The 21,732-nt window shown below is 45.5% G+C and overlaps 1 protein-coding gene across 3 annotated transcripts in view; it reads right to left on the bottom strand.

Moving 5' to 3' along the window:
• The window catches only part of ENPP5 (ectonucleotide pyrophosphatase/phosphodiesterase family member 5), a 29,970-nt gene extending 18,806 nt beyond the window's left edge, over nucleotides 1-11,164 (bottom strand). The window contains exons 1-5 of one of the 3 annotated variants that reach the window (XM_048502840.1): nucleotides 11,077-11,164; nucleotides 8,414-9,280; nucleotides 6,883-7,059; nucleotides 5,626-5,737; nucleotides 1,330-3,731 (exon numbers count right to left, since the gene is read on the bottom strand). In XM_048502840.1, the coding sequence (XP_048358797.1) occupies nucleotides 3,476-3,731; nucleotides 5,626-5,737; nucleotides 6,883-7,059; nucleotides 8,414-9,242 (1,374 nt within the window). In that variant the 5' untranslated portion in view covers nucleotides 9,243-9,280; nucleotides 11,077-11,164 and the 3' untranslated portion in view covers nucleotides 1,330-3,475. Of the gene's footprint in view, nucleotides 1-1,329; nucleotides 3,732-4,978; nucleotides 5,738-6,882; nucleotides 7,060-8,413; nucleotides 9,281-11,076 lie in introns of those variants that run through there. The other 2 variants (XM_048502848.1, XM_048502830.1) reach the window with 2 other exon arrangements.
• Between the last annotated feature and the right edge of the window lie 10,568 nt (nucleotides 11,165-21,732).

Raw genomic sequence — 21,732 nt, 5'->3', positions numbered from 1 at the left:
GAGAAAATTGTGATAGGAATGGAACTCCAAAAAAGGATGCTAGCCAGTTCACGATGGGCCAGCTCCCGGACATCAATACTTAAGGCTGCTCTTGTTTGGTGGGTATAGTAAGAATTCTACTTAAAGCTTTACTTTCTCCTGATGGGACAGGAGGACATCATGTTTCCGTGATTCCCACTAGGCTTGGCGATTCAATATAGCTGAATAGCAAAAAAAAGCCGACCTATGGCAAGATTCATCTTTTTCACCTTGTATTCCGGCCAAATACAAGCTGTCCAAATACAAGCCAATCTGAATACCTCTGAATGCAGGATGCCAAATAGAAATTCGGCATTCAGGGGATTTAAAGTTTAAAGGGAGCCTCAAAAACAGCTAGCCACCTTGGATCCCTTTAAACAAAGTTTCCCTAGCATCTATTTCAAACTAAGTAATCCCTCCCCCCAACCCCCCCCATACCTTACATTGCTGTGTTTGGGGGCTCTCTGGTGGGGGTGGGGGGGGAGCTAGCCTGAAGCCCAGCAGCAGCAGCGGAACTGTTTGAGTTGGCTGCCTCAAGCTGCAGCCTCTCCCTCTGCTGTTCTGTCAATTTTTTACCAGGACAACAAATTGAAGACAGCTGGGTATGACTCAGCCAGTGATTGATTGCCAGTGCATTTCTGCAGAGACCCAGCTAGCTAGCCAAGTTTTTGCAGAGATGCATCTTGAGGGACAGGACACAGGAGGGGAGGAAAAGTTTAATCTGGCCAATAAAGTGTGAGCATAACTGCTCAACATTGCTCCTTGACCAATCAGGGACAGTTTTTATTCCCTGGGATATTCACACTCTGAGTCCTGATTGAATTTTGGTTGCAGGCCCAAAAGTATAAATTGCAGTGTTGGTTCCTACCCAGCCCATTCCGTGCCAGAGACTCCAGAGAGGTAGAGCGATAGTTCAAGAGCCTTGAACTTGTCCTCCTCTCTCTAGTAACTGATCAGAGGCTGCCTTTGTGGGACACACCAGCCCTGCAGAGGAGACCTGCCTGGAGAGGAGAAGACGCTGAAGGGTTTCATTTTAATTTAACTAACCAAGCTTTACTTTTAAAAACCATTTGATTTTGCTTACAGTTAAAAGTGTATTACTATCTGGGGAATTCAGATTAGCCTGTACACTCCCACACACGCCAGCTGGGTGACCTTGAGCTAGTCACAGTTCTTCTGAGCTCTCTCAGCCCCACCTACCTCACAGGGTGTTTGTTGTGAGGGGGGAAGGGCAAGGAGATTGTAAGTCCCTTTGAGTCTCCTACAGGAGAGAAAGGGGGGATATAAATCCAAACTCTTCTTCTTCTTTCCTGTTTGGGGATGGGGTGGGGTGGTGGTAGAGGGAGGCTGATGGCATAAGCTGAAAGGCCGAGGGTGTTTAGGGTTTCATTTGTTATTTGTTCAATTGTTTTACTGTTGTTAAGTTGCTGCTAGCAGCATTTTCTTTTTTCAGTTCAGGTTTGGGGTGTGTGTGGGGGTGAGGCCTTAGGCCAAGCCCACACAGGCCTGCCTTACTTAAGAAAAGACGGTAGCTTGTGATTTTCCCTTGTTTTACTGTTAGTTTGCTTTTGTTAAATTTCTGTATGTCTCCCAGGTTCACCACCCCCTCCCCCTTGTGCTGCTGTTTCTGTTCCTCCTTGGCTTTTGTTTGGATTAGAACGCGACTTCTGTTTTTTTGGTTAAGGTTTGGGTCATTTGAATTTCTCCCTGTGTTTGCTGTTAAGTTGCTTGCCCTTTTCAGTTTGACTAGTCGTAGCTTTTCATTCCAAACTATTCGGAGATTTAGGTTTATCTTTTCTTTAGAAGTGGTTTCTGTTGCTGGTTTGTTTGTTTTCCTGGTAGGTCTTGCTGTGGTCTGGGCAGGTCTGTGGGTCTCCCCACTTTAGTTGAGAGGAGATTTTGGGAGGTTGTGTTTCTTCCAGGCTCAAGTAGGTGAAGTAGCCTTGCTTTGGTTATTTGTTTGGGTTCTTAGTATTTGAGGTGAGCCACAGTTCTGGAAATTGTAAGATTTAACTAGAGTCTAGTTGTGAAAGGGCTTGATAGGGTTCATTAGAGTTCTTTAAATCAGCGCTGTAGGGTTTCTATGTCCCACTTAACAGGATATCAGCAAGTTAAATAACAGCAAAGGTCTTGTGCTTGCAACTAAATAGTCCACAAATAGCCTTTTTGGATTCAGTCCCACCTTCACCACAGAATAGGTATTTTATCCATTCACAGCTTTTAAGCTTCCAGTTCCACTTTTCCACAAGCATGTCCTTGAACTTTTTATATCCAAAGAGGGATGCAACCTTTAGTGGCATTCAGTTGAACACCTGGTGTTCTTTCCCGATGCTAATACCTTTGTAGGTCTCATACAGTGTTGAGAAATGAATTATCTGTTGCATCTTACAGGATAAGTACTACTAACAGGAAAACCTAAAAAATATTGGCCCAGTAACCACGAGGAAATGAAGATGATCCTTGAGGACTTCCTTGATATTACACATTCCTTGATATTAGCCATCAAAGCATGCATTCAGAAACGTGTGGCCCTTTATGCATGCAGTGCTCTCCCTGTGGCCACCAGCTTTGCAGTGGGTTTTTCCCATATTTGTTTAAACAGGATTCTCCTGCTGCAAAGTATCCCCAGCTGAGCTGCCATTTTACCCACCCGTTCCCTCTGCGCAATCTCCAGCTGGGGAGGTTGCTCTCTACTGCTTGTTTTGTGTGTGTGTGTGCCATCTTGTGTCAAGCATTATTTTGCTAGACTGTGTAAATTTCAGGCACATTCTACTGCTCCAACAATGGACTGGCAGCATTAAAATAATTTTTAAAAAGAAAGCTCTTACAATAGCTCTGAACTGCTGCTCTGAAGAGTGGAAGGAACTGCTTTTGGGCAGGCAGGAAAGAGTGAGAAAACTCAATGCAAGCCAAATGCATGTTGTCTCTCTTCACTTTCCTTGTGAAGTTAGAGAAAAAGTTGCATTTTCAGAAGTTAGGGAAACCATGGAGATTCTCTAATCTAAGGCACAGTGAGTTCAAGAGAGGGGAAAGCATGTGTGTATCCAAGAAGGGAATGCATGCTCACTGTGAAGTGCATAAATGGCCTGTGTGTGTGTCCTCAGGTCACAGCTGACTTCTGGTGACCTCATAGTTTTCAAGGCAAGAGGCTAAAAGATGTGGTTTGCCATTGTCTTCCTCTGCATAGTGACCTTGGTGGTCTTCCGTCCAATCACAAACCAGGGTTGACCCTGCTTAGCTTCTGAGATCTGATGAGATGGGGCTACCCTCGAGTTATCCAGGTCAGGGACTCCAGAAATACTGACTAAAAGTACATCACTGAGTTCTTGTGTATTATCACATTCGTGTATTATTTGTGTATTATCACATTATGACTCTGCTTCCCCTTCATCAAAATGTTGCTTTGTACTACATTATACTGAAATGCATGTTAAAAGTTAATTTAGGATAATTTTGTTCACTGATTTAATATCCACCACAGGGTGGCAGGATTAGCTGCTTTTATTTTGGGGCAAGGAAAATGCCAATAGATATGTTTAATACAAACATAAAATTGAACTCCAAGCAGATGAGTAACTTGTATAGTCTTCAAGCTTGGCAAATTAGCTGTAAGATGAGCCAGCCCCTGTTTCAACAAAGAAAACATGAGAGGAAAAGGGAATTGGCCATAAACATCATCTAGCATCCCCTCAGGGGTTGTAAAATAGGGATCTCTGCCATATGATTAAGTGCCATAATTAGTAATGGTTACTGTGGAGAAATGTAATTTGAATGCCACTCATCTGTAAAAGTTGTATTATGTGATCTTGCCTAATTGCTTCACCTGTCTCAGTTATGTATAAATTAACATTTCAAAAGAATCACTACAAGAAAAGCAAGACATGATGCCACCTGTTGTGCTCTTCCCTCCTAGGTAGGCTCCATTTACCTGGCAAGCCATGCCTTAGTTCAACAGCCACGGTGACATGATCTCTTACACTTGGCCTTATGGAGTTCAGCATTAAGTGCTGCATTTTCCTGAAAATTACAGATCTGGCTTGAAGACAACAGGCTAATTCACGCCCTGTTGCAAGATGGCGCAGTAACTTGGCTTGCAAGTGTTGTTGTTTTTTTAAAGGCCATCTAAATTAGTCAACATCTCTAAGCATAAAACAAAATAGATCAAAGAAACTGCAAACTAAATAAACAAAAGTCAGGAAAATGTTTAACTGTGCATGTAAAGCCATATACAGAAAAGAGTCAAGTTCATGCAAGCTAATGTGAATCTCATCCCTCTTCCTGCTTGGCAGCTAGCCTACATGTTCCCGCAACATTCAATAGCTTGCTTCTTATTCAGCATAAGTAGCAGAAGACATGAATTTAATTGTGCTGTTGTGTTAATGTGAAATGTGCCATGATTTGGAAGGAGGAGAAAGAAAGTTAACTTTTGCAGGTTTGCTGTCAATTTGTACCTGATTTGGAAAGTAATATATTAACAGATGCAGTTCTTAAGAACAGCGAGGATCAGATTCGCACATTCAGAAAATAAGGCATATGTGAGTCAAGTCTAAGCCCACCAGTACTTCTATTATTTCAAACAAAGGCCAGATGTTACAGTGTTATCCTAAGCAGAGTTGCACCTTCTAAATTAATTGAAATCCAAGGGCTTAGAAAGGTGTAGCTCTGCATAGAATGTAGCTCTGTTATTTGGTAGTAATTTTATGTGCCAAGTCAACTGCCAGTCCCTCAACTAGAGATGCGTTGCAATAATTTTGAAAACATATCAACATTGACCTTATACTAAACTGGGCTTTCACATACCTTCTGCAGTTAATGTTTAAGGTTGCTTTAATTTTTCACTGAAATCCTATTAAAATCAAAGGCTGTATCCACATCTTGTGCAACTGCTACCACCACTAGCATAGGATCAGTTAAAGCAGTTTCATGAGGTTTATGTGTGTATCAACACAACCACCCCGGCTTGTTTCATTTCTTTAATCTGTAAACAACATTAGCAGTGATTTTGACAAAGACAATGATTTGTTAAGATGAAGGCCAATGCTTAGACGAATTCCATAAAGTGCATTCAAGAAGATGATTTCATTCTGAAAAGTTCCAGTAGTTCAGAATGGCACATTAGTATAAGATCACTAATTAGAGACTGCCAGTTCTCTTTAAAAGGTTTAAACACTTCAAAAGAATCTCTGTTAAAGAGCAACCAATCCATGCAGTTACCACCTGGTCAAATAACCTACAGATTCCTTCGGTGTCCACTTACACTATGTCTGGAAAATCTCTTTTACGTAAGAATAATAGGCAACCCAAAAGAAACAGAGTGCCTTTGTTCTGAAATGAGGCTAACTTTGTAGTAATGGCTGTGCTATTTCTGTGTTTTGTATCCACATGGCTGAGACTTGGCTACGGGTTAAATGTTTTACAAACATTACAAGAAAACCAAGAACAAGGATGCTACCAAGAACAATACCACTGTAATAGGCGTATGATTCTTCTTGATGTCTATCCAGAGGCTCTTTTGGAGCAGCACTCACAAGCAGATCCTTTACATGTTCAAGAGAACCATTGTTGGGCAATGGCTCAATCCCCAACAGATAGCACAACAAAGGATACAAGTCTGTGGACTCCATAGTCTGCTTACTAACGTTCTTTCTAAAGGCAGGTCCGTGGGCTAAGAAGATAGGGTGCATGTCTGGCAGGATGTTGTCATATCCATGATTGCCCACTAGAAGAAGAACAAAAGTTCACAATTACTGTCACCACTTGTAAGTACATACCTATAAGTCAAGAGAGTATCAACTGGATCAAGAATGGTTACGCAGCTGGAGCCATTGAAGTTAGACACAACATGCAGGGTTTGATGTGAGAGGTAAACTGGACAGATCAGGACAGTTCACATAAGCCAATAATACAGGGGAGCGAAGGGATGGGGGATTTTTACTTTGTTGTTTTCACAGACACACAACCCCTCCCCCCATGATCGCTAACCACTAGTTTAAACTACGGAAGCAAATCATTTAGCTGCACTCTAAAATGAGACAAAACATATACAAACATTCTTGGATTTCTGAGCAGTGCAAACCTTGCCGCAAAAGACAACTGTCCAAGGGGAAATTTGTGTGTTGCATTATTAGCACATCAGATGAGAATTCTCCATATTCTCTAACATGACACACCCATGACTAACACCCAGATCTCACAACTGGACTGAGTTCACTTTTTGATACCAAGTGAATTCTGGTATCTTACTACAAGAGAGGAAGGAGCAGAATGTCAGCATCGTTATTCAAGCTAATAGCAGAAAGAGATCTAAAGCAACGTTCTTGGTTTTGCTCCATATATTTAATATCATATATTTAATGCAAGAGAAGAACTACTTCACTTGTATGTCTCAATAGGAAGAGTATTTTGAAAGCAGGCTCTGCAGCTAAGTTTATTCTTAATTTCCTTTTTGGAGTACCTTTCTGTGTACAGCACAACTTCTGTTTCTTTTCCTTTGAGTTACAGGTGGCTGAGATGGTTGCTTACCCAATGCCGACTAGCAAGGCGAAATTTTAATTTTTCTCCCATATATTTAGACGTCATACTGGCTTTTGTTAGCTCAGCGTTATTTTCAACAAAATGAAATCATTTTCAACAAAATATGCAATGAAACAGCAATTGTTTTCCCATCAAGTAACTGCTGACACAGTGATGTTATAGGTTTCCAAGGCAACAGTCGTTCAGTGGTGGGTTGCCATTGCCTGCCTCCACAACACGCCTCTGGCCTCCCAAGTATTAGCCAGGGTCAGGGCTGAGAGACTACGACTGGCCCAAGTGCCCCAGCAAGCTTCCATAACAGAACGGGGCTTTGAACGTGGACATACTTACATTCAAAGTGGTCAGACCTGTTTTGCAAGATTTCCCATCCTTCATCAGCCACTGCTAAGATTGGCTGAATTCTACTGCTGTGCCTGTAATGCAGCCTATATGGGATGTCCTCCTTCTTATAGACAGTCATATGGGGGTGGGCTTTGACCAAAGCACTGAACACAGCATCAAGTTGGCCTTCAGATAAACAAAAACATGGTTTAATAATCAAGTTCTGACAGATTTCTCCCTCTGCATGCTACAGATCTCTCAAAAAGAAGTCAGCAATTTTAAATTATGTATGTTTGACTTGTAAATAGAACTTCCGAGTATGATTCAAAGCTGCTACAAACAAAGCAAGTTGAAAGTGGCAATTTTTACCACCTTTTTCTCTGCAGCTTCTCGTGCCTGTCAAAAAGTCACTTAAGGTCATGGGTCCCCCAGTGCAGCCAGCTCTTTCATACAAGCAAAGGGGCTGAAGCCCAACCCCTGCTCACACAAGAGGGACCATGGCACCAACTATTGTGCTTCAGCACAGCTTTATCACTGAAGCAATTCATTGGAAGTCTTTGCAAGTTAGGTCCGTGCATTCGACAATATGTCATTTCCTGTTCAAGAAGGAACCACGGAGTCTTTGACCTCTCTGTATGTTCTCTAACTGTTTGCAGTCACATGTAAAAGCGCAGATATTCAGGGGCCGTGGGAATTAAGGATTGCAGTCACATGCTGCCCTCTTATGCTGCCAAGTCAGATGCTATGGCAAAAGGCATTTCGTGACATGATTGCTTTCCACAAACTGGGCTTGATCTTAACCGACCCAGACAATGCCTTACAGGTAAGCTATGCACAGGCCCTTTGTACAGCTCTTGAAAGCCATTACAGCTAGCCTCTGACCCACTTACTGCTAACACATCAGCACTGTGCATGGAAGGACAGGTGCATGGAATTGGAACTCTGTGATCTCAGCCCACAAAGCATCCTTCTGCACCATGCTTCACTTTCAACATGTGATCAAAAGTGAGAGTCAGTCACAACCTTTTCCAGTAGTAAGAGTAGCCTTGCAGTAGCCGGCCTGTCTCACACCTGCTGCACATTGTGGCTGTTTCAACATTTTGGTTCTTATGTCGTCACAGCAAATATGATCACAAGCACCAAGAGCTCTCTGTGGTCAGTCCAGTTGTCTAAACAGCCACCCATGCTGGGATCACAGTGTATTTGTACTGCCTGCATTTATGAAGGCCTGCAAGACAATTTTTGTGCTCCTGCACCTTCTGGCTATTTGTTACCTGCCTTGAATCCAAAGAGAGAAAGCAGGATATAAATGTTTTTAAGGAAAAAACCATGAAGGATACTCAGCACACAAAAACCTTTCTTAGTTCTTTCCAGTTAAATGCAGTTTACTGAGGTTGGCCATAAATAAGTACAATATAAAAAAGAATCTTTTCTTCTAATGCTGAACAAGGTGGCAGACCCTGTAACCCTCAGGTCTTTAAACATAAGTGGGTGTTGATGCTGAGCTCTCCCTTCCCAAATCAAATATATTATTTCCTACCTTCCACTGGTAAAATAGCTACATCCGGTGAATGGTCAATCATGGTATACAAGTCTTTGTCCACATACTGATCCAGTTCTATGATCCTGTCGGCTGAGGACTGGGCCATTCCATGGTCACTTGTGATGATGACATTTAAAGTGTCCCACAATTTTGCTTTCTTCAGCTCCTGCACAAGATAGTCCAGCAGTTCATCAATCTCAGCAATGACTGCCTTCATGCGCGGATTATTCGGACCCCAAAGATGTCCCTTCTCATCTGGCTGCTCCCAGTACAGCAGTCCAAGATTTATGGACTCTTCAGATATAAACCATTCAATCAGCTTGGCGACACGATCTTCAAATGAAACAGACTCATTGTAATGCATGTAGTATGTGGGAAAGGCGCCATGTATCTGGACATCCGTGCCTGGCCACATTGCGGCTCCACTTCTATGCCCCTGCATTTGGTTAGTGATCCATACTGGATAAGCATCTTCCCAAAATTTTGAATTATAGATGGTCATATGGTTCATGGAGAATGTTTCATTCAAAACTGGATCGTACATCTCATTGGCGATGATGCCGTGGCTCTCGGCGTAAAGACCAGTCACCATCGTATAGTGGTTAGGATACGTCTTGGTAATGAACACATTTGTTATCTGTTCAACATGAACACCATTCTTTATGATGTCATGGAAACTGGGTGTTGGGAATTTGTAGATATAATCCCATCTAAAGCCATCAAAAGACAAAAGCAGTACCCTCTGTTGTTTTGGCAAGAAACATAGAGTCTTTGGGAAAATCAGGGTACAGATTGTCAGGAATCTGCAATAGCCATTCAAAGTCATCCCTGCAGGTAGCTTTGATCCAAACACTAGGTAAGCATCTGTGAAATAAAAAAGGTACAACAAATCGCAAGGCTCAGCAAACAAAACAATTTGCTGTGGACTACCTTGCTCTCTTTGCCTTCTTATCCTCACAATACCCCTGTCAGGCTGTGAGTGTGAAATATTGGCGATAATGATTTGGAAAGAAGTTCAACTTACAGATGTGATTACAAAACTTTGGATTAGGAACAGTGAGACTGCCAGTAGATGCAGCTTGGCTTACTTGCCAGGATAACTTGAAGAAACTGTTCTGCAAAGATCTTACTGCTGGGCAAAGGTTTAGAAGAAGAGTTTGGATTTATACCCCGCCTTTCTCAACCGTAAGGATTGCTAAAGAGGCTTACAAACACCTTTCCCTTCCTCTCCCCACAACAGACACCTAGTGAGGCAGGTGCAGCTGACAGAGTTCAGAAAGAACTGGGACTGGCCCAAGGTCACCCAGCAGGCTTCATGTGAAGGAGAAGAAGAGTTTGGATATATATCCCCCTTTCTCTCCTGTAGGAGACTCTAAGGGACTTACAATCTCCTTGCCCTTCCCCCCCTCACAACAAACACCCTCTGAGGTGGGTGGGGCTGAGAGAGCTCCTAAAAGCTGTGACTAGCCCAAGGTCACCCAGCTGGCGTGTGTGGGAGTGCACAGGCTAATCTGAATTCCCCAGATAAGCCTCCACAGCTCAAGTGGCAGAGGGGGAATCAAACCCTGTTCCTCCAGATTAGAATGCACCTGCTCTTAACCACTATGCTACTGCTGAAGAAGAAGTGTTTGGATTTATACCTCACTTTTCTCAACCATAGACTCAAAGGGGCTTACAAACTCTTCCTCTCCCTGCAACAGACACCCTATGAGGCAGATGGGGCTGAGAGAGCTCTGAGAGAATTGTGACCACGGTCACCCAGCAAACTTCTTGTGGAAGAGCAGGGAATCGAACCCAGTTCTCCAGATTGGAGACCACTGCTCTTAACTACTACACCAGAATCTTGGCCTCTGGCAAGAATACTGACTTTCTAGAGCCAGCGTCGTGTAGTGGTTAAGAGCAGGTGCACTCTAATCTGGAGAACCGGGTTTGATTCCACTCTGCCACTTGAGCTGTGGAGGCTTATCTGGTGAACCAGATTAGCTTGTGCACTCCAACACACGTCAGCTGGGTGACCTTGGGCTAGTCACAGTTTTTTGGAGTTCTCTTAGTCTCACCCCCCTCACAGGGTGTTTGTTGTGTGTGGGGGGGGGGGGAGGAAATTGTAAGCCCTTTTGAGTCTCCTTACAGGAGAGAAAAGGGGGGATAGAAATCCAAATTCCTCCTCCTCCTGGCAATGCAGACCTTTAGTACACCATAGTAAGGCTCAAAGCTACTAACTGAGAACATTACTACAAGTCACAATTACTCAAGTAAGCAAGTCACACTAAAAGAAAAAAGCAAGCAAAATCACCAGTGACCTAAGTAATAGAGTTTTCATGCCTGCCCCGAGGAAAGTCAAACAACTGAGGGCCATTGAATTGCGCACATGATTTCCCACCATATTTAAATAATATCCTGGCAGGGGTTGATGGGAATCGTAGTCCACGAACATCTGGAAGGCCAGAGTTGGGCACCCCCACATTAAGGCTTTCCAAGAGAGAGCGAGAGAACTCACCCCATTGAGGGAGAACCAGCAAAGGGGGGAATGCCATCCCCCCTTCCCCCCCCCCCCCAAGGACCCCACCCCACGAGGGCTTCAGCCTTCCCTGCCAAGCAACCCCCCCCCCTCCGGACCCCCATTCCCCCAGAGGCCCCTCCCCCGCGACCCTCCGCCTCACCTGAGCGCCAGGCGCGGCTCCTCTTCCCAGCCCGCACCTGCCAATGTCGAGCGACCAGCAGCCAAGTCCCGCCCCCTCGCCCACAGCGGCCCTATCGCGATTGAGCCACGCCACGCCCCTCGGCGTTTCCCCCACCGCCTCCGAGGGCAGCCTGCGCCCGAGGCGTCCGGCTCCTGTCTGCGACTGCGCAGCTCGAACGCGGCGGGAGGAGAGCGGGAGGGGATTACGTCACGCGTCAGAGCCCAACTGTCAAGCGGAAGAGGCGGAAGAGAAAACCACACACTTTAAAAAAAATTAAAGAATAACTATAAATTAAATGACGTGTCCTGTATTTATTATGTTGTGTTTAATTATAGCTGGACACCGCCTTGAGCCTGAAAGGGGAAGAAGTCGCATGATAAATAAAGTGTTGTGTGGGGAGGGGGGCTTCCCCAGGCGCCATAGCTCCCGCCCTAAAAGGTCTGGTCTGCCATGAGGCAGGTCTGAGGGCTGGAGGGCTAGTCCAGGGCTTTGAGGCTGCCGATGCCAGACTGGGAATGGCCATGCTGGCAGGGGCTGATGGGAATTGTAGTCCATGGACATCTGGCGTGCCATAGGTCCGCCACCACGGCGCCTGGTGTGTGTGTGTGCGCCTAATGCACCCTGAGGGTTGCCAACCTCCACTTGGAGAAAATGGCTGCTTTGGATGGTAGACTGTGGCTTCATACCCCTTCTCTCTCCAAAAGATGTCCTGCTGCCCAGGTTCCATCCCCCACATTGCCAGGAGTTCCCCCCCACCCCACCCCCCTGGAGTTGGCAACCTGGTGATAGATCCCTTGCTGAAGGTTGTCTCCCAGGTGATTATTGGGCAGAAAGCTATTAAATGGCACAGCAAAAGAGTATCTGTGTGAGCCGACCATAGCCAAACAAAACAGGAGCAACAGAGGCAGCCCTCAGAAACTGTTCAGGTGTCAGAAGGGAGGCTCAGCCGATGAAATGGCACCTGCAAAGACCTGGGGTGGTGGTAGGAGACTCCCTGTTGAGGGGAACAGAAACAGTCATCTGCAGGTCTGGCAAGATGTCTCAAGAGGTGTGCTGTCTCCCTGGGGCAAAAATCCAAGTTGTCTCAGACAGGCTGATTTGTCAAGTCCTCTGATCATTACTCCTTCCTTTTGATCAACGTGGGAACAAATGACACTGTAAGACGAAGCTTTTGGGACATCAGAAGGGATTTTGAGGCTTTGGGAAGGAAGTTGAAGGAACTGGAAGCACAGGTGGTCATTTCATCTCTACTTCCCGTTAAAGGACGTGGCCCAGAGAGGGAAAGCAGAACAGTGGAGGTGAACAACTGGCTTAGTCAGTGGTGCCGCCAGGAACATTTTAGGTTTTTGGATCATGGTCTGCAGTTTCATGAAGAGGGACAACTGGGAAGAGAGCAGTTGCACCTCACACCTGTAGGTAGGAACATTCTTGCTAGGAGGCTCACAGACCTCATCAGAAGGGCTTTAAACTGAGTTATGTTGAGGCGGGAGTTCCGTTAGTGCCAGAGATTATAGTCCAAAGGTTATAGAGAGAACTGAACGAATAGTTCATGAACCCACCAGTGTGAGGGATAAAACTTTAAATAAGCAGCCAGAGGGCATGAACCGTGGCCTTCGATGTCTCTACACTAATGCACAGAGCACAGGAAATAAACAAGATGAATTTGAACTCTTAACATGTCTAAACAAATACAATACAATAGGCATCACTGAAACCTGTCTCATGATTGGAATGAAATAATTAAAGGGTATAACCTATTTCAGATTTTTATTTATTTTATTTATACTTTGGGCTTCTAGACCGCCCCATCCCCGAGGTGATGAATAGATCAAGCAGGAAAGGAGGAGAAAGGATGAATAGATCAAGCAGGAAAGGATTTTTATTTATTTTATTTATACTTTGGGCTTCTAGACCGCCCCATCCCCGAGGTGATGAATAGATCAAGCAGGAAAGGAGGAGAAAGGATGAATAGATCAAGCAGGAAAGGAGGAGAATAGATCAAGCAGGAAAGGAGGAGGCGTAGCATTATATATCAGGGATGATTACAGCTGTGAGCATGATTTAAATCCTGGAAGCCATGTTGAGAGTATCTAGGTAAAAATTAAGGAGGAGAAAAACAGCAGCGAACTCATTGTGGGAATTTCTTAAAAGTGAGATCTTGGAAGGCAAAATTTGAAACAGTTCCAATGAGGAGGAACAATGGGAGGTGTCTAAGGAAACCAGGATGGCTGTCTAAAGAACTTTCAACTGAGCTAAGATTTAAAAAGGACATGTACAAAAAATGGAAAATCACCAAAGAGGAATTCAAACAAATAGCGAGTATGTGTAAGAAGTCAGAAAAGCTAAAGCTCACAATGAGCTCAGGCTTGCGAGAGAGGTTAAAAACAACAAATAGAGATGGGAGGGGGGGGGGGGATGCCCGTAGAAAAAGGAAGAAAAAAAGATAGGATAGAATCACTGAATGGAGAAGATGGCAAAATGCTAACAGGGGATGGAGAAAATGCAGAACTACTTAACACCTTCTTTGCCTTGGTCTTTTCTCAAAAAGAAAACAGTGATCATCCGGAGAAAATGAAACAGAAGATACAGTCGAGGAAATTCTGCACAGAATAAATAAAGAGGTGGTTCAGGAATATCTGGCTACCATAAATAAATACAAATCTGCAGGCCCTGATGAGCTACATCCCAGGGTATTAAAAGAACTGGCAGAAGTAATCTCAGAACTACTTGCTATAATCTTTGAGAACTCCTGGAGAACAGGAGACATCCCAGTGGGCTGGAGGAGGGATAATGTAATTCCCATCTTCAAAAAGGGGGAAAAAGAGGACCCAAACAATTACCATCCAGATCATTAGACAGACAGTGTGTAAGCACTTCAAAGGGAATAGTATGATCACTAAAAGTCAACGTAGGTTTCTCAAAATCAAGTCATGCCAGACTAATCTCATCTCTTTTTTTGACAGAGTGACACACTTGGTAGATGAAGGTATACTGTTGATGTAGTATACCTAGATTTTAGGAAAGCCTTTGATAAGGTGCCCCATGACATTCTTGTAAGTAAGCTAGTAAAATGTGGACTGCACAATGCTACTGTTAGGTGAATTTGTAATTGGTTGACTGACCAAACTCAAAGGGTGCTCATCAATGGCTCATCTTCATCCTGGAGAGAAGTGACTAGAGGGGTGCCACAGGGTTTTGTTCTGGGCACAGTGCTATTCAATATCAATGAAATAGAGGGCATGCTAATCAAATTTGCAGACGACACCAAATTAGGAGGTATAGCTAATACCCCAGAGGACAGTGTCAGGATTCAAAATGGCCTGGACAAGTTAGAGAGATGGGCCAAAGTTAACAAAATGAACTTCAACAGAGATAGATGTAAGATACTCCACTTAGGCAGAAAAAATGAAACACATAGATATAGGATGGCTGAAACCCGACTTGACAACATCTGGGATCTGCAAGTCTTAGTAGACCACAAGTAAACATGAAACAACAGTGTGATGTGGCATCCAAGAAAGCCAATGCAATTCTGGGATGCATTAATAGGAGTATAGTGTCTAGATCAAGGGACACAATAGTACCCTCTATTCTGCATTGGTCAGACCTCACCTGGAATACTGTGTTCAGTTCTGGGCACCGCAATTCAAGAAGGATATTGACAATCTGGAACGGGTCAAGAGGAGGGCGACCAAAATGGTAAAAGGTCTGGATTCTATATCCTGTGAGGAGAGACTTAGGGAGCTGGGGATGTTTAGTTTGGCAAACAGAAGGTTAAGGGGTGACATAATAGCCATGTTTAGATATTTGAAGGGGTGTCATGTTGGTGAGGGAGCAAGCTTGTTTTCTGCTGCTCCAGAGATTAGGACCAGGAGCAATGGGTTCAAGGTAAAGGAAAAGAGATTCCCCCTAAACATCAGGAAAAACTTCCTGACTGTCAGGGCTGTTTGACAATGGAATGTACTACCTCAGAGTGTGGTGGAGTCTCCTTCTTTGGAGGTTTTTAAATAGAGCCTGGATGGTCATCTGTCAGGGGTGCTTTGATTGTGTGTTCCTGCATTGCAGGGGGTTGGACTTGATGGCTCTTGAGGTCTCTTCCAACTCTATGATTCTATGATTCCTCAACTGAGTCATAACCCCTCCCCTTATTAAAGTTCACTGATCATTTTTATGTAGAGGGAATGGAATAGTTTTACAGCAGTGGTTGATTTAATGATCGTTTGTGCCTTTACCTTGCAGTTTCACACTACCGGATCTCCAGTAAGCCAAAGTGTGAACTGTGCAAACTTTGGAGCTCAGCAGACCTCTTCCTGAGACTGAATATCACAATATTTAAAAAGGTGGAAAGCAGATTCTTCAGGCCAAGTTGGCTGGCCAAAAGGCCGTAATAATAAATATCTATCTATCTTCAGGCCAAGGTGTTAAGGTCTGATCTTGTGTGCATGGTCCGTGAGATGCTTTTCACTTATCTTTTAACATTTTGTAAAATCCAGCTTGATGAAGAATTCTGCTTAGCTCAAAAGCTTACACAATGTTTTGCATTAGTTTGGTTGGCCTTAATATAAAGTATAACATGGGATTTTGTTCTTGTTTTTGGATAGCAACAGCTGACCAGAAGTAGCAACAATCTGTGCCAGTATTTGGGATGTGGCAGAAAATAGCAGATCGCAACTACAAAGAAGGTGTTCATGCTCTGAGAGTTATGATGACCAAACCCTGTCAAATTCCAAGTTGATTGTCAGTTGCAAAGGCATTAACATTAAATGGAAAAGGGGAATGAAGCACAAACTATTTCCACCAAATTTTAATATCTTACATTTCTAATGAAATACAGAACAAACGTGGATATTTGTACAAAAGATATGGTTAAAAATAGTATTGATCTGTAATATTTACACGTATGTCACATCTCTGTCATCATTTCTGATACCTGAATGAGAAGAATGTGATATTGGAGTATGGAACAAAGAGGAACACGCTTAAACAGCTTGAGTGGGACTAGCCACAAACAGACAAACTTGTCAAAACTTGTCAAGGATTTGTAATTTTTTAAAGAAAATCAAAAGTGGCATATTCCTTTAGGACATTCTAGAACACAAAGGACACTCTCATCTAAAATATATCCTAGTCACATACTTTGTTTTTTCTTGCTGAATATATTAACAAACAGAAACACAACTTCAAGGAATTTACGGAGAAACAGCTGTTTGCCATTGTAACTTTCAATGGCTGAATAAAACTGGTTTTAAAATATAACAAAGAAAGGAGGAGTCATTTTTAACCCCGCCAACTTATGCCTGTTAACAGGAAGTGTTTGCAAAATGCAAAGATGGGATATAGTGCACAAATAAGTTGCCATTTAAAGTGGCCTATGACATTTCAAACCCACATGCAAGTACCCTACATATAAAATGCTCCAAGAGGAAGAATTCGTGAGAACTTTCCTATGCAGTTTTAACAATGTTACATCTACAGCTCACAACTCTACACACCCAAACCTCCATTGCATTAGCTCTTTCCTTCTCTTTCCCCTCACATTTCCCCACTATGCGCCTGTGTAGTGATTAAGAGCAGGTGCACTCTGGAGAACCGGATTTGATTTCCCACTCTGCCACTTGAGCTGCGGAGGCTTTTCTGTGGAACCAGATTATCTTGTGCAGTTCAACACATGCCCGCTGGGTGACCTTGGGCTAGTCACAGCTCTTTGGAGCTCACTCAGCCCCACCCACCTCACAGGGTGTCTGTTGTAGGGGGTAGGAAGGGGAAGGAGATGGTAAGCCCCTTTGAGTCTCCTTACAGGAGAGAAATGGGGATATAAATCCAAACTCTTCTTCTTCAAGCCCACCCTTTTTGTATGGACCAGTGGCGAAGTGCCAAGGGGACGGGGGGTGCGTCGTGCACCGGGCACATGCCTGGGGGGGACGGAAAATCGCCCCCTGGGCCCTCCCATTTTCCCCGCGGCCCCCAGCAGCACACACACCTCCGCCCCCCTTCCCACACTTACCTACGTTCCTTTTCTTTTTTTAGTACTTTTTTTTACAGTACTTAATAGTTTTACAGCAGTGGTTTACAGTTCAGTCTAAAAACTGCCTGAGGAACTACAGTTCCCAGGAGACCTTGGGGCTCACAAGGTCTCTTGGGAAGTATAGTTCGTCAGGCAGTTTTTTCCCTGAACTGTGATGAGGCTGCTTTTTTCAGCCTCAAAAAGTACTAGAAATAGAAAAGGAACATAGGTAAGTGTGGGAAGGGGGGCAGGGGTGTGTGCCGCTGGGAGGTGCCATGTGGGGCCATGGGGGGGGCGGAAAAAACACACTGCACACCTGGCACAGTTTGGCCCAGCTACACCTCTGGTATGGACACATGAACGAAGTTCCATTTACAGTCAGACTCCAACAGCCCTGCTTTCTCAGGGCAACATATTTGCTATTCTGCTTCTGTGTTAAAAAATAACTAAGAATATGTATTCCAAGTAAGTCGAATATTTTAAAAGCACTATGTAATACAACAGTGTTCTGGCAGAATAAAACAAAGATTTTTCCCCCTGTTCTAGCAATAGCTGCTGGAGGCCACTGCATAGTGCCCGCAGTGACAGCTAGTGACATGTATTGACTAATACCCTGTTTCCCTGAATATAAGACATCCCCAGAAAATAAGACGTAGTAGAGGTTTTGCTGAAGTGCGAAATATAAGGCATCCCCCAAAAGTAAGACATAGCAAAGTTTTTGTTTGGAAGCATGCCCGACGAACAGAACACAGAAATATAAGACATCCCCTGAAAATAAGACATAGCACATCTTTGGGAGCAAAAATTAATATAAGACACTGTCTTATATTTGGGGAAACACGGTATACAAATCCGGAAGTTCCTGGTACAATTCTCAGCTTTGTCATGAATTCGCTATCTGGACTCAGCCTCAACTCCCCATCTGCAATATGGGAATAATAATAGTGGCCTTCCTTCAGGCTTGGCATAAGGATTTATTGGAAGTACTTTGAACCCTCTGAGGTATTAGAAAATGCCGAGGACCACTGGTCACATCTCACCTAGATTGTAAATCACCAAGAAACCCCCTAGGAGTGATCGTGGGAAATGTTTGCAAAAACAATACTTATACAGTTTTTGTAATGTCACTGTTCCCCAGAGGCGTATCGGGGAAAATGGCATACAGGGAAGGGTGCCGCCCAGGAGCCAGTCTGAGCTGCCCCCTGCAGGTTGCCTTCTGACCTCCCCAGGCCCTGGGGAGGCCCTACTGTCACGGTGCCAGTCCGAGCCACCCCCAAGCCCCACCCCTGAGGGCCCGGGGAGGGAAGGAGGTGGCTTGGACGAGCACCGCTCTGTCTTTAGGCGCCTCCCCTGCGGTCGGCACGAGGGAGGAAGGGCTCGGGCGATTTTGTGCCCCCCCCGCCCTTGCACCTGGGGTCATTTGAGCCTCCTGCCCACGTGGGCAGTACGCCCCTGCTGTTCCCCCTTTGAGAGGCGTGCCAAGAGAATTTTCAGTATCCTCTTTCACCTCCAGGTAAAGCCTCTAGGAGAAATGACTTGTAGCTCTGGAAATGGACATCAACAATATGCAGGCAGTACCCAGCTTTACATCTCTCTGTCTAACCCCCTCTGTGATGCAGTGGAAATCCTTAGCCACAGTGGCCAAGCAGCTGAAAGCAAACAAGATGAAACTGAACCCAGACAAGACAGAAGTGATGCTGGGTGGGAAGGACACTGTGTTCTCCGCTTTCAGCGGATTTCAGCTGGCCCTTGCAGGTTTGCTTGAGAGGTTATACGGGATCCTGCCGTGCTGCAGGAGAAGCCATTGATTGCAGCTGCAAAAAAGGCTTTCTTCCAGTCTAGCCGGCTGGATGTCCCCACCTCGGCACAGCTGATCTGGCCACCTGGATCCACACCGTAGTGGCATCAAAACTAGACTACTGTAATGCACTCTACATAGGCCTCAGAGACTCTGCGTGGTGCAAAACACTGCAGCTCAGCTATGATCAGGAACTAGACGGAGCATGCATTTCATCCCAGTCTACAGTAACTCCATTGGCTGCCCATTATAGTATTAGTCTGGCCATATAGAATCATAGAGTTGGAAGGGGGCCATACATGCCTTTGCTCAATGCAGGATCAGCCTAGAGCAGACCTGGGCATTATACGGCCCGCGGGCCGTATCCGGCCCGCCGGATGACCCTGACCGGCCCCCCTGCCTTGCTGGGGACCACAGGCGTATTTGCCTAGGGACAGTACCTCTTGTCCCCGGGCGCATCCATTGTGGTCACGTGAGGGGCGCCAAAACGCTGATTCAGTAGGCACTGAGGCAGCAACTGTTGCCAGTGCCTGTTGTAGCCCCGCCCACTCTGTACGGTGGCCTGGAGTGTCCAGGGGGCGGGGGAGAAATCCCACTGTGCTCCCAGGAGCAGGACTGGGGCGCTCCGCCTCCCCTCCCTCTGACCCAGTGTGCCTTATTCTCCCTTACTCACAAGCCTTCTCAGCAGACTGGTTCTGGATAGGGCACAGGAGAAGGGAAGCTGAGCTGGACTCCCAAAGCAGCAACAGAACTGGTGCATGATGCTGGCATTTGTTTGGTAGACCTTCAGATGGGGTGATTTGTGAGAGAATTATATGCTTAAAAGTTAATTTCTTTGCACTGGCTTGGAGCTGTTTCTCAGTGGGCCAGGCCTACCTTCACAGGGTTGGTGTAAGGGACAAAACAGGAAAGAGAGTTGGTGGGGAGGGAGCCATGTATGTTTTGCTGGGGGTGGGGGGTGATCTTTGCCGTGGTGCAAAAAAATCATTGTTTGGTCGTGGGGGGGGAAGGGTGGCTTCCCATACCGGGGAGGGGAAGCCAAATTCAGGTTTTGTCCCCGGCTCCAGTTTGCATATGGGGTTGGTACACCTCTGCTGGGGAGTGAGGCGCCTTTGAAAGCCCCTGCAGAAGCTGGTTGCCTTGGCTGCCGGCTTCATGCGGGGCTTCTCACCTAGCTCTTGTTGGGGTGAGCCAGGCTGCCTTTGAAAGTCTCTCCCGCGACTGCTGGTTGCTACCTTGGCTGCTGGAGTTTCATGCGGGGCTTCTCAAAACCAAATTCTCGCCCCCCTCGGCCTTGCTGGGGAGCGAGGCGCCGTTTAAAGCCCCGCGAGAAGCTGGGAGCTGCCTTGGCTGCCGGCTTCATGCGGGGCTTTCAGCCAACAGGCTGGGCCCAGTGAGCGTGTCTCTTTTGAAAGCCCCCCCACAGAAGCCGGGTTGCCTTTGGCTGGCCAGGCTTCTGTGGGCTTTCAAAACCAATTCCTCAAGCTGGCCGCTTTTGGCCCGGCCCTCCACAATATTTTCTGTTTCTTATGCGGCCCCAAGGAAAAAATAATTGCCCACCCCTGGCCTAGAGCATCCCAGATAAGGTGTTTGTCCAGCCGCTGCTTAAGGACATCCTGTGAGGAAGAACTCACCCCCCCCCCTTAAGCAGTTGATTCCACTGTATACTCTTACTGTAAAAGTTTTTTCCCCTAATATCCAATTGGAACCTTTCTTCCCATAATTTAAACCCATTATTGTGAGTCCTCTCTTCTGCTGCAACAGGAATAGCTCCCTGCCCTTCTCTTAAGTGACAGCCCTCCAAATACTTCAAGAGGGCAATCATATTTCCCCACCCCCACCCCCGCAATCTCCTCTTCTCCAGACTATCCCATCATGGGCTTTCAAGATTTACTTTTCGTAGTATGGTTCATTCAAAGTGTATTGGGCCCTTGTTGGTTAAAAAGTTCAGGGTTCTCAGAAAGAAATTATGCTCAAAAGGCTCCTCTCTGACAAAAATCCTTCAGTTGTTAGACAAGTTGTAAAGTTTTGTACCTTGGTGTATAAAGTTTGTCAGACATTGAGTATTAAATAGGGAATCTACAGGCTTATTTTTAGGGGTTTTAAGGCTTATAGCTGTAATAATGGTTTTAAATATTTTCCCTGTCTATTTTATATTATGATTGCAAACTGTTCACATGCATGGCTTGTATTTTATGCTATATGTAGGGTTTTTTTAATGGCTAGGTGCCACCGGGCCTTTCCCCACTTAACAAATGGGAGTAGAGTCAAACCGCTGTGGGGGGAAACGGGACCTTTTGAGTGCGGGTTCATGTCCCCCACTGCAGCTTCTACCCCGCAGACGATCATCAGCCAGCAGCCACCAGGATTGCCCACGCTACCCGCGCGTTCAGCTCAGGGGTCATCTTGATTGGCTGCTGCTGCTGATGGGCGGGACTTTTTTTACTTTTCCCCTGTAGGATCCACTTCTGCACGAGCATGCGCAGACTGTCTCCACAAATCAAGGTCATTCTCGGAGCCCTCTCCTCGTTCCTTCTCCTCCCCGCTCCTCTTGCTTTTTTATCACATGCCTAATTCTCTCCACGCCCCACTGCTGCCGCTTGGTGAGTGCAGCCCGCTCGCCAGCTTGCATCCTGCCTACACACGAGTCAGTCTGCCCCCTCCACTCGCCTGCACACGATTGCTGCTTCTGTCTGCACGTCTCAATGAAATGATGTGGATTTCTCCTTCACGGAAACAGCCCCCTGCTTCCTGATTGGGGAAAAGGCTCCGCGTCACTTGCAGGGGCGGGAACCTCAAACCCGGAGTCACCCCCAGAGTTCCCCACCGCTGC

This window comes from Sphaerodactylus townsendi, linkage group LG01 (assembly GCF_021028975.2).
Source record: "Sphaerodactylus townsendi isolate TG3544 linkage group LG01, MPM_Stown_v2.3, whole genome shotgun sequence".
In the NCBI taxonomy this organism is placed as follows: domain Eukaryota; kingdom Metazoa; phylum Chordata; class Lepidosauria; order Squamata; family Sphaerodactylidae; genus Sphaerodactylus; species Sphaerodactylus townsendi.
The sequence above is the reverse complement of the archived record's forward strand: the minus strand, read 5'-3'. Positions and strand labels throughout refer to the sequence as shown.